We start from the raw sequence: 13,184 nt of genomic DNA, 5'->3' as shown, positions 1-13,184 counted from the left end.
TTGGTGCAGACTCTATGAAGCAATTTTTAAGTTGATATGCCTATATTTAGAAAGGGGGATAGTAGCTTCCCATTATTGCCTCTCTCTAGAGAAAAAAAACAGAGAGAGAGAAATAGGGGGCTCTAAGGGGCTTTAAGACTTTGAGATCAGATCACTAGGCCGAAGGGGGGGGGGGGCTTTCCATCTCAGTGGAGGGTCATATCCTTCTGTCCCTCTCAGTACCATTACCAATAAATCTTTAGGAAGCTTATGCTGAAAGAGCACTTTTAGGTAGCTTTAATGTTCAGATGTTAATTACTTAATGTCTTTAGTCATCCTACTTTATATAGGTGACTTGAAGTTCTTAGAAATTGTTCCAGTGGCATGAGTCACAGGAGGCCCTGGTGCAAGTTGAGCTGTGGAGGCTCCTTACCCCATAGGAACAGGAATGGCATTTTATAAAACAGGGCTCTGTCTTTTGGACAGCAGATTCTGCTTTTCCCTCATGCCTTGTAGTATAACCACCTGCAACATTAAGTGCAAGGCTAGAATCTCTTCATAATAGCTACAGGTTTATTTGTCTTCTCCACAATTGGGGAAAACATCAGTTCCAGAAAGGAGAACTGCAAGAGTTACCAAGATAGCTTCTGTAAAGATTATCATTGCATTTCTTTTCTTTTTTTCCTTTTTTTTATACTTCAATCTGTATTCAGATACCATCAGTTCTTTCTCTGTAGATTAATTGCATTTTCATAAGTCCTTCTGTTAGTATCCTGCTTATAATTTCTTTCACAGTTACTATTGCTAACTGTATTACTCTCCATCCTATTCCCTCACCTTGATATTTACTCTATTTTCTATCTTCTTTCACCCAATCCCTCCTCAAAAGTGTTTTGCTTTTTACTGCCCCCTCTCACAATCTGCCCTCCCTTCCTTCACCTCTACCCCCTTATCCTCTTCCTCTCACACTTTCCCGCAGGGCAAGATATATTACTCTACCCACTTGAGTGTGCATATTATTCCCTCTTTGAGCTAATTTTGATGAGAATAAGGCTCACTCACTCACCCACTCCTTCCCCCATCTTCCCATCCACTCCATAGGCTTTTTCTTGTTTCTTTTGTGTGAGTTACTTTACCCCATTCCACCTCTCCCTTTCCCTTTGCCCACGTGCATTCCTTTCACTCCTTAATTTTATTTTAAATATGTCATCATGGGGCAGCTAGGTGAAACAGTGGACAAAGTACCAGCCCTAGACCCAGGAGGCCCCAAGCCCAAATCTGGCCCCAGTCATAAGCCACCCTACCCTGCCTGCCCCACACAAAAAAAGGCTAAACAAAAAACAAATGCTTTACAGATATCATTCCTTCATATTCAATTCATACCTGTGCCCTCTAAGTGTATTCCTTTCAGCTGTCCTAATACTGAGAGAGTTCTTATGAGTTAGAAGTATTATCTTTCCATGTAGGAATGTAAATAGTTTAACCTTTTAACATCTCTCATGATTTCTTTTTTCTGTTTACCTTTTTTATGCTTATCTAGGGTCTTGTATTTGAAAGTCAAATTTTCTATTCAGTTCAGGTCTTTTCATTGCAAATACCTGAACGTCCTCTTTTTCACTGAAGTGCCATTTTTTCCCCTGAAAGATTATAATCAGTTTTGCTGGGTAGGTGATTCTTGGTTGTAATCCCAGTTCCTTTGCCCTCCAGAATATCATATTCCATGCCATCCAGTCATTAAATGTAGAAGCTGCTAGGTCTTATGTTATTCTGACTGTAGCTCCACAGTATTTGAATTCCTTTTTTCTAGCTGCTTGCAGTATTATCTCCTTGACCTGGGAGCTCTGGAATTTGGCTATAATATTCCTGGAGATTTTCCTTTTGGGGATCTCTTTCAGGAGTTGATCAGTAGATTCTTTCAATTTCTGTTTTACCTTCTGCTTCTAGAATATTAGGTCAATCTTCCCTGACAGTTTCTTGGAAGGTGATATTTAAACTCTTATTTTGGTCATGGTTTTCAGGTAGTCCAATGATTTTTAAATTATCTCTCCTGGATCTATTTTCCAGGTCAGTTGTTTTTTCCAAGGAGATATTTCACATTGCCCTCTATTTTTTTATTAATTTGGATTTGCTTTATTGTGTCTTGATTTCTCATAAAGTCATTAGCTTCTATGTGCTCTATCCTAATTCTTAAGTAGTGATTTTCTTCAGAGAGCTTTTGAACCTCCTTTTCCATTTGGCCAATTTGGCATTTCAGTCTGTTGACTTTATCCACATCACTCTCATTTCTCTTTCCCTTTTCCCCTCTACTTCTCTTACTTTATCTTCAGAGTCCTTTTTGAGTACTTCTATAGCCTGAGACCAATTCATATTTTTTTGGAAGCTTTGGATATAGGAGCTTTGACTTTGTCAGTTTCTTCTGGGGGTGTATTTTGATCTACCTTGTCACCAGAGAAACTTTCGATGGTCTGTTGCTTTTTCTGCCTGCTCATCTTGCTGCCTATTTCTTTGCTTTTAACTCCTTCTTAAAGTGGGGCACTGCTGTCAGGACACAACTGAGCCAATCTTCAGTGGGTCCCAGGTCCAGGAGAAGCTAATTTTCAGCCCACCTGGCCTGTAAGTAACCATGGGCTGCTTGCTCTTTAACCTGGAAGTAGAAATCTGAATGTAATTTGATTCTCTATGGTCAAAGCTTGGCGTGCCTGTGCCCCTCCCCCACTGGCCACTGCCACTCAAGTCTGCTTACTGGTTCAGAACATGGGCACTCCACCTTAGCTCCTACAGAAACCCCTACTATTTCTCCCCAGCCAATTGCTGGACCCCCTCTCACCAGTCTGTTTGCATGTCTTAACAGATAAGAAAGGACTGATTATAAATATGGAAATCGTTTTTGAATCAATTCTTTGTGTATAGTAAGATCATCGACTATTATAGCAGAGGTCAAAATACAAAATGAGAAGAAAAGATAAGGATGGGATGAAGGCATTTTATGGAATTACATCATCTCTAACTCCAACTTTTAAATAAACTAGCTTTTTAAAATGGACAAAAATTTTTAAAAAATGACTTATTTTCATTTTTAGAGGTTTAACTAATTTAAAATAGTTTCCCAACAAGGGGTCTGAAAGAGCCCAGGAACTTCCCTTATGTGGAAAACACTTGGTCTTTTTATGTAGCTGAGAGACATGTCAGCCAAGGGGAACACCAGTCAGCACCAAAGTGCAAATTTATCACACAACACTATGAGGAGCTTGTTGGAAGTAACATTTCATAAATTATTGAAAAACCTTTGAGGAGAAACTAAGTCTGTAAGACACACGTTCTGGCTAAGATGATGTGAAAGGTGGACAGCTAGAGGTGCCTAGCTATCACATATACTATGGCAAGGTTCTACAAAGGACATCAGGTCAAATAATGATAAAAAAAAAAAAACTAAAGAAAAATAAATTAGCTCTTTAAACATCCCAGACTGTACAAAAAGGCAGAAAGAAGCCTATCTACTTTGGGAAAATAGACCTCTCAGGACAACCAGCAAGAACATAGGCAAACTGACTGGCAGCCTGGCAGCCTGACAGCCCTCCTAGGATACTGTGGTAAAAATTATTGGAGTTTAGCTGACTCATTTGGGAGGGGCCATACCTGGCCCACACTGAAGTTACGTATGCTATTGAGGTCAGAAGGAGAAACCTCTCCATAGGCAGTTTTTGAAGGACCTCCCTTTTTGGGGGAGGAAGATTGAATGCTCGCTGAGGGGAGTCTGAGTGGCTTCCAGAATGCTGACAGGTTTTTCCCTTCTCCCTCCTCTGCCTTTCCAGTGGAGCGAGCAACTAGCAGATGTCCCAGGTGTGGTGAGTGAACACAAAAAGCCCCGCATTCCTTTGAATTAGCTTAATTGGAAATGAGCTGGGGATTGTATAGACTTAGGTTAGAGCTAGCAGAATTTATCTGTATTTCTTTTTCCCTATTTCCTTATCTTTGATTTTTAATTAATTTCACCTTTGTTGTTTAATTAATTCCCAAGTAATAAAATCTGATCCTTTTGTGGAAAAGAAGCTGTAAGGCTCCTTTCTTATTGGCCTGGGAGAAATATCTAAAAAGGCAGTTCGGAGGGAAGGGAGCTCTGAACCTAGAGGCCCCTCACTATTTCCGGGACCCCAATATTTTGGCAAATCATCCAGTTAACTCTCCATATATTAAATTTGGCCCACACAATACTCCAGGGGAACCTGAAGCCCATAGCCCTCTGACTGGGACCCTCCTGGGGACCAGAATCCTGTCACCTAGTATAAGCATGGAAATTCCAGGTCAGCTGGAAGTCTGTGTCTCTGAGCAAGGATACTCCATGGGAACCAGGACCCCTTAGTGCTGTGATTGGGGATGTTCTAAGAAGGTGATGTAAAATTTAAATAGAAACAGATCCTACAACCTTGAATGTTGCCAGCAGAGTTTGGCACCTCTGTTCTAGGGGACCTATAGTATGATGCCTATCTTTGAATTATCCCTGTCAGCGTTCTTAGTATAGACACACTATTGGAGATCAAAGCCAGTGTCAGGAGCCTAGGAAATCAGGGATGTGACCCACAGGGCCTCACTGTCTCAACTAAAATCGTAGGAGGAAGCAGAGTCTGGACTTGGCACAAAATGCCAAAGTAGGAACTGAGGTTGGAGTTAGGAGTAAACAGAAGACTCTGTACACAGTAAAGAAACTCAATGGGTGAAGAGACCCGGTAAACCCAGAAGAATGGTGTAACTCCACAGCAAATGAAAGTAAAGTCTTAGAGGAAATGACATGATTAAAAGGATTTAAAGAGTAACTAGAAGGAACAAATAAGAAATGTTTTTTTTAAAGAAATTAGAAGTGAAATGAGGATTCTTTTTTTTTTTTAAATGAGGGTTCTAGAAGAAAGAATTGGGAAGAGATTAAATAGGACAGGAAAGAAAGTAGAAAAATTTATCCAAGTATCAAACTCCCTGAAAATCAGAATTGAGTAAACAGAACTTAGTGACTTCAGGAAGTAATAAAAATAGAACAAAATTAAAATATTGAAAAAACTATAGAAGAAAATTTAAGGTAGTTACTATCCGGTCAGCAAGAAATAATTGTCCAAACAAAAAACCAGGTATTTTATTTTAAGACATAATAAAAGAAAAGTGCACAAATACATTAGAACTCAAGGACAAATAGAAAACAGTAAGAAGCCATATGTTGCCTCTTGAAAGAAACACCAAATTGAAAACTTCCAGGAATGTCATAAGGAAAATTTAGAGCATTCAGGTCAAACAAAAAGTACTGCAATCAACCAGAAAGAAAATTTACAAGTACCAACTAGCTGCAGTCTGGATCACATAAAACTTAACAGAAACTACCATAAAGGAGAGAAATTTTTTTTTTTTTTTGCAGGGCAATGGGGGTTAAGTGACTTGCCCAGGGTCACACAGCTAGTAAGTGTCAAGTGTCTGAGGCTGGATTTGAACTCAGGTACTCCTGAATCCAGGGCCAGTGCTTTATCCACTGTACCACCTAGCTGCCCCTGAGAGAAATTTTTAATATGATATTCCAAAGGACAAAAGATAAACCATTATAACGAAGGCAAGACTGTTCAGTTTTGCAGGGGGAAAATAGATCTTTAATAGAATAGAGGACTTTCAACTATTCATGATGAAAGACTCAAGTTGAGTAAGCTATTTGGAACATAAATACAGAGAAATTATGAGAAGCCTTCATAGGTAAATACACCAAATGGACTGTGATAGCTATCTGTCTACAACTGAAATGGGGAGATAAAACAAGTGTTCTTTAGAACTCTTTTCTTCACAGGTTAGTCACAGAGGGAGTTGAGGGTAAGGGATGGTTTTGCTCTGTTTTGTGGGTTTTAAGAAAGAAGAAGGAGGAATAAGGAATAAACAAGGGAAGGACTAACTTTTTCATAATAGCGGTTGCAGAAAAAGCTTACAAACATGGAGGAGGTGAACATCTCATGACCCTCATGCTTAACTGAACCAGACGGGAGTGGATGGAATATATATATATATATATATATATATATATATATATACACACACACACACACACACACACACACACATGTATATGTATACATATATGTATACATGTATGTATATGTGTATATATACATATACATACACACACTACACAGATACACACATATACCATGTTTGGTATAGAAACACATAAACTCAACTGGGAAACAGGTGGAGACTGAAGAGAGGGGGTGCTTAAGAATCAGAATGCCCAGAGTTGCCCAAATATAGAGAATTATTTGAAGCATCTGTGATTTTATAAGTGAAGATTTCAGTCGGCCTTTGACTTTATCTTGATGCTATGGCACTAATTCTTAGCATTCTAGTGACTTGCCAAGGCTCACTCGGCCAGCAAGTGTCAAAAAATAATTTGAACCCATGTTCCTAGCTCGAATATCATTAGTCTACCATGCCATGACTTACTCTTGGCCAGTATACTGAAGAAATCTGTGCAGAGGCAACATAATTCCAAAGACACCAAAGGATACATTTTCAGAAAACCTCAAAGCATCTAAAAAGAAGAGAAAAGATCATGTATATATGGTACTTTTGCCACTCAAAATATGGCATTAGCAGGTCCAAACCTATATGTTTACTTCCCTCTTTAAAAATCTAAAATCTTATTTTTATGAAAATGATTAATTTATACATTGAAGATATTTTAATGAAAAACACAAACAGGGAACAGAAAGCTTTTTGAAGTTTTTTTATATTAGACTATATCTTTACAGTTTCACACAATTTATATACTGTTCTGTGACAAATATGGTCATGGAGATAATCCTTTAAAATTATATTCTAGGGGCAGCTAGGTGGCACAGTGGATAGAGCACCAGCCCTGAACTCAGGAGGACCTGAGTTCAAATGTGGCCTCAGACACTTGACACTTACCAGCTGTGTGACCCTGGGCAAGTCACTTAACCCTCATTGCCCTGCAAAAATAAACAAACAAACAAATAACTAAATAAATAAATAAATAAATGAATGAACGAATAAATAAATAAATAAATAAATATTCTAGGTATCAAGTGAATCGTGGAATTGGAAAATACGTTAGATAGTTCATGTCCTGCACATAGCCCAAAAGAATAGTGCTTTTCTGTTCATGAGACTTTCTGAATTTTTTTTTTTGCAAATAATGTGAAGATTTTATTGTACCCCCAAACATTAGAAGGCATTTTGGGTTTTATCAGTAGTCCTTTGGAAGAGACTAACAGCCATTTACGTGGAATAAATGGGTGAAAAACATAGAGCCTTGATTATAACATGAATATGTGTGTACTGGCTTATAGGAACTGTTCTTTGCAGCACATGCAGATTTTCCTTGCCTTTTCATAAGCCACTACATGGAACCTTTGGGGAAGGACGGGGAGGGATGCCTGCTTCTAGACATTTGGAGAAGCTTGTACTGCATCATGGTGAAGTCTTATAATTAGCTGTTGAGCCAGATGATCTGATGACTTATTCAATGAGCTACAAAAGGTGCATCCTTCCCATCTGCTTGTTAAATTTCCAACTTCTGGGTAATCAGATCCCCTTTCTCTGACTTGATTCTCCAAAAAATTCTTTTTTATAGATTTATACACTAACTCATCAGTCCTTTTGGCTCATCACCCAATTTGGAGACTTCAGTCATGTAGTATAAGTCCCTCAGGCAGTGGCAGCTAGGTGGCACAGTGGATAAAGCACTGGTCCTGGAGTCAGGAGGACCTGAGTTCAAATCTCAGACACTTAATAGCTGTGTGACCCTGGACAAATCATTTCACCCCAGTTGCTTTAAAAATATTCAGGGAAATCTCTAGTCATCCTGATAGGTATGTATGTGTGTGTATGTATATGTATATGTATCTGTCTGTCTATTGTGATGTTTAAAAATCTAACTGTGATGTCTAAAAATCTAATGAGTGGTTGCATTAAATTAGAAGCATATAGCACCAGTATTTGGGCATTAAGTATTTATTAAAGTATATTAGGGGTTAGTAAAGAGAACACGTGGAGTTCAGAAGGAAAGAGTCTAGCTCCCCCTCGCCCTGCAGCTGCCCCTACCATGACCTCCAACCCAAAGAAGGATCCTCTTTCTCTCAAGTGGAAGCTCCCTGCGGGACCACCCTGCACAGTCCCCACACACAGCTCCAAGCTAATTGGCTGGTAGCATTGATTGGCATGATTTACAGGCGGTTCTATGAATAGATGTAATTGTTCTATGAATAGATGTAACTTCTAGATGCTAGTCACCTGCTTTTTCCTCAGGGGGGCATTGCCCTGGTTCTCACAGTGTCTTTCTCAGCAGGGGGGTGGCACCCTGATTCATTCTCTCTCCCTCTCACTCTCTTCCCTCCCTCCCGCCCTCTCTCTCTCTCTCTCTCTCTCTCTCTCTCTCTCTCTCTCTCTCTCTCTCATCTCTTGCCACTGGACCCAGATGGCTCTGGAGTAGAGAGTGAGGTTGGTGACAGCCTCCCTCACTCAAATCCAATTCAGTGCAAGTCATGACATCACCCTGATCTCATGGTCCTCTTCAAGAATGACGGATAAGCAACAACAACTCTCCTTCATGAATGGCTGGAAGCGCCCTGCTCCCATGCCTTCAAGTAATTTATGGGGAACAGGAAATACAAAATGTCTTCACATAGCCCCAGAGAATGGCCTCTTTAGACCAGCTAACTCACATTATACTCAGAAGGATTTATGTATCTTGTCCCTACCTTTGGGGAACCATGGGGTGTTCAGGGAGGACTAGCATCTTTGGTGTGAGGGCTTGCTGAACCCTTTTCAGGACTGCTCAATCATCTTTGGTGTCTACCTGGCATCAGCTCTCACCTATGGCTCTAAAAAGCTGTAGCATGCACCTCAGCCACACCCCGGTAAATCATCTCCTTAGATAGGCTAAACCAGGTTGAGGGTAACTGACCAACCTCAAACCCCATCAGTGAATTAGGGGGATACTTACCCCAAGCATGTGGACTTCCTTGGGTAGAATGGATGGATGAGAACATTTTTTTCCAATGGCCATGAAGGTAGCTGAAGCAGATGCTGTGGAGATCTTAGAGTTTGGTCAGATGTTGAAGATGCCAAGTTCATCCACTGCATCCCAGGCCATTGCTAGTCACCTTGACTTTTTCGGTCCTGCCGCTGGACTTTGATGACTCTGGAACTGAATGAGGCTGATGACATTACATAACTGCCTCACTTAAATGCAGTTCATCTCCAAGTCAAGACATCAGCTCATCTTGATGTCATTGGTCCACTTTGAAAATGAAGGATGAACAACATTACTTTGGCAGAATTGATAGTGCTTTTTTATATTCTAAGCTCCTTGCTTTTATTCAAACTTATATTAAAACATTATTCTCCTGATTTGCTATATGGGCATTGCTTACCTGATTAACTGACTGAATGAAAAAAGATATTAAGAGCTACTATTTGCAAAGTGGGTCTGTTGGTTGTACAGTGGTTAGAATGCTGAGCCTGGAGTCAGGAACACAAGTTCAAATGTGGCCTATTACTTATCAGCTGTGTGACCCTGGGCAAGTCATTTAACTGTTTGCCTCAATTTCCTGATTTTTAAAGAACTGAGGCAGGAAATAGCAAACCACTTGAGTATATTTGCCAAGGAGACCCCAAAAGGTTTCATGAGAGTTGGACATGACTGAAAGCTAAGAAATAACATTTGCAAAATACCAAGAAAAAGCAGAGGGGATACAAATAAGAAAGTAAGTTCTGCTCTTGGAAGCTCTTATTCTAATGGGTACAGGTATTTTTAGTTGCACATCAGATGGAAAGGTTCCATTTACCTATGTCTTAGTAGCAAATCAAATCCTAATGCATCTCCTTTAATTTTGTTTTCAATAGTAAAATAATATCAGGTTCTGATGCTGAATCATTTGACAGTTCGGAGTACTCTGGAAGCTTTCTTTTCTGGTTCTGTAGTAGCTGTAGCAACATCTCTAGGAACCCATTACTGGGCTTCGACCCCCTAGGGACTGTTTCTCTCCACAGGGCAGGCAGCTAACTGGACTAGTCAGACTGGTACTTTAAAAATAGATCCCCAAGGCCACATGTTGCTTAGAAAACCACAAATTAACATTATGTTGTATTTGTTGCATTCTTACTTATTTTGATAAACATTTCTCAATTACCTTTTATTCTGGGAAGCCTTTGACTTCCAGTGTGACTCCTCTGCTCTGGAGGATGCTGGCACTCCCATTGGTCAGAAATGAGTGTTGGCAATGGGGAGGAAGGTGGGCCCCTTATTCACAGGAATTGGCTCCCCTCAATAGTGGCTGAAAACCACGCTCCCAAAAAATTCAAAATTGCATGTGACCCCAAATGCAAGGGAAAACTACATCATGCCTCTTACAGAAGTAGCTTAAAGTGCACCAGCCAGAAAAGGAGATGGGTTAGCCATAGAGCAGAAATGAGTGATTGTGGTGTACAACAGTTATTTTGTTGAATACAGTTTTTGAAATTGTGTGTTTTACTTCCCCTGTATTTTTTTTAATCTGAATCATTTAATCTTTCCAAAACCCATTAAAAAATTAAAGCACAATGAATTGTCTGTGTTAGGAGAATATAAAGTAAGAGAAAGTATTAAATCATTGTTGTCAGTTAAGGTCAAATTTTAGATAAGAGATGGGTTTGAGGATTTTTTGGAAGTTCAAAGGCTCAGGTATAACATAACTTTGATGTTTTTCAGGCCACATTAAATAGTCAAAATTGTGGAAATATGTATAGTTATTTTTACAACTGAAATTAATGCCCAAGTTAATATTTTAATCATTATCTTAAGAGACTAGCTTAAGTCTAAATTTTTTATAGTATTCATTTATAGAAATTTGCCGTCATGTATTTTTACAATAAAGAGAAATAAAAGAATCCCTGCTATTAAAACAATGAGAGAAAAAATAAAACTACTAAAGCCATGTCTGTATATTGAGTTAAAAATCTAGCAGAATTTGGTAAGTGTGGGGCAAATAGGAAAGTTTTTATTCTAAACATCTCTTATTTTAGGAACCATCACTTGATTGATTGATTGATTGATTGATTGATTGATTGTGAGGCAATTGGGGTTAAGTGACTTGCCCAGGGTTACACAGCTAGTGTTAAGTGTCTGAGGCTGGATTTGAACTCAGGGCCTCCTGAATCCAGGGCTGGTGCTCTATTCACTGTGCCACCCAGCTGCCCCAGGAACCATAACTTTAAAATACTTTTTTCAGTTTCTTTTGGAAAAGTATTTACTTGCTTTTCTCCTTATTATGAAATATTAAGCAGTACTGTATTTATAGCAGCAGAAGCATCAGGAAATTGAGTTAACCCACATTTTTTGCCTTTTAGGTGAATAGCTCAAAGTCCAGGTTTGATAGAAGGAACTGTCACTTTTTTTAAATACAAGTGTCTCAGGTTTTCTATCAACTGTCTGTTATGACTGCATATTTTTCATTTCCAATGATCAGATAAAGAATATTAAATTTACAATTATTTATCAGCTACTGCTTAACTGCCTTTTAAGAAATGATACCATCACCAGTGACAATAGGAGGTATTTCATATATGAATGAATTTTTAATGTTGATGGTATCCTTTTGAATGTGTGTTTCACTTTTATACTTTGAAAAATCCCTTTTGGATTTGCTTTGATTTAAAAATAACTAACATGATTATATGTAATGATGACATTTAAACATTTATGTCAAGTTATTTTTGGAGCCTACGTGGTAGAGTATAAACAATACTGGACATTGAGTCAGAAACCTGGAGTTCATCTGGGTTTGCCACTTGATTGCCTTGGGACCTACGCCAAATTTTTTGTATTCTTTGGGCCTTTATAAAATGAGAATGATACTTGAGCTGTCTCCCACATAGAGTTGTTAGGAAGAAAATGCTTAATATTGTTATTAATGTATGTGAAACTTTTGTAAGCAATTGCAAAATACTATTTATTTGGAAAAACTTAAAAAGACTGAATAAACGGATCTATTTTAAGTCACAGTTTCTGTTTGGTATTGTGAATACAGTAATATTGATACAACCCACTTGTATTTTTCTGGTGTGGAGAAATCTTACTATATTAACATTTTATTCTAAATTTTTGCATTTTATTTTAAACCCATACCCATTCATTTTCTTGGTGAGTTATTCTCCAGCAGTACAGCTCACCACCCGTCCATTTGTTCTCAGTTTCAGCAGTGATTTTCCATGTTTTCACACAAATCCTCTATAAAGCCTTATTCTGTCTCTTAGAATTTTAAAAGAGGTATTTAAAACATTTCATGTAAACAACAAAAGAAACACAAACCCTTAGACTTCATGAACTACAGATTTCTAAACTAAAAATGGAAAAGTATAATTTAGAGTTTTTAATTTTAGGTTTTATTTTTATCTTTTTTAGGTGACGGATGTGGACACACTGTATTAGGTCCTGAAAGTGGAACTCTTACATCCATAAACTATCCGCATACCTATCCTAACAGCACAGTTTGTAAATGGGAGATCCGTGTGAAGGCAGGAGAGAGAGTGCGCATCAAATTTGGTGACTTTGACATAGAAGATTCAGATTCTTGTCACTTTAATTATTTGAGAGTTTACAATGGAATTGGACTCAGCAGGACTGAGATAGGTGGGTATCATTTTTTTTTTCTACAGATGTATTTGTAATGCTTTAATATCTTGATTTAACACTGGAAGGACCAGAATTTAAGAATATTTCAAGTATCATACTGTCATTTGACACAGAAGATTTGTTTTTATCTATAAGGCAAAGAAAATAGAAATAGGTTGAACATTTGGATTTCAAAATAACTTATAATGAAATTTTTGCATCAATTAACACATACTTTCTCCTAGTGTTAAAAATAATAAAATTTCACCTTTGGTTGTTTGTCTTAACTTTTAATTGCTCAGGTATTGTTTTGAGGACATTCTTAGGGAGTTATTGATGTGAGTGTGTGATATTTCAAATTTGGGTATTTCATTAAGAGAATATATAATATTTCTGTTAGTTTTTCATCATCCTTTGAGAGCAAGGACTGTCTTGTTTTTTCTCTCTGTATTCCTAGAATTTAGGATACTGATTTACTTATAGTAAATGCCTAATAAATGCTTTATTAACTCATTCATTGGTAATTGTACTTTTGCATAGTACCACTATTCTTTAGCTGTCAAAAGGGTAG

The 13,184-nt window shown here is 38.1% G+C and overlaps 1 protein-coding gene across 1 annotated transcript in view; it reads left to right on the top strand.

Moving 5' to 3' along the window:
- The window catches only part of DCBLD2 (discoidin, CUB and LCCL domain containing 2), an 84,621-nt gene that overhangs the window by 16,652 nt on the left and 54,785 nt on the right, over nucleotides 1-13,184 (top strand). The window contains exon 2 of the mRNA XM_043996961.1: nucleotides 12,404-12,631. Coding sequence (XP_043852896.1) covers nucleotides 12,404-12,631 — 228 coding nt within the window. The remainder of the gene's footprint in view (nucleotides 1-12,403; nucleotides 12,632-13,184) is intronic.

This window comes from Dromiciops gliroides, chromosome 3, assembly GCF_019393635.1.
Source record: "Dromiciops gliroides isolate mDroGli1 chromosome 3, mDroGli1.pri, whole genome shotgun sequence".
NCBI classification, from domain to species: Eukaryota; Metazoa; Chordata; class Mammalia; order Microbiotheria; family Microbiotheriidae; genus Dromiciops; species Dromiciops gliroides.
The sequence above is the reverse complement of the archived record's forward strand: the minus strand, read 5'-3'. Positions and strand labels throughout refer to the sequence as shown.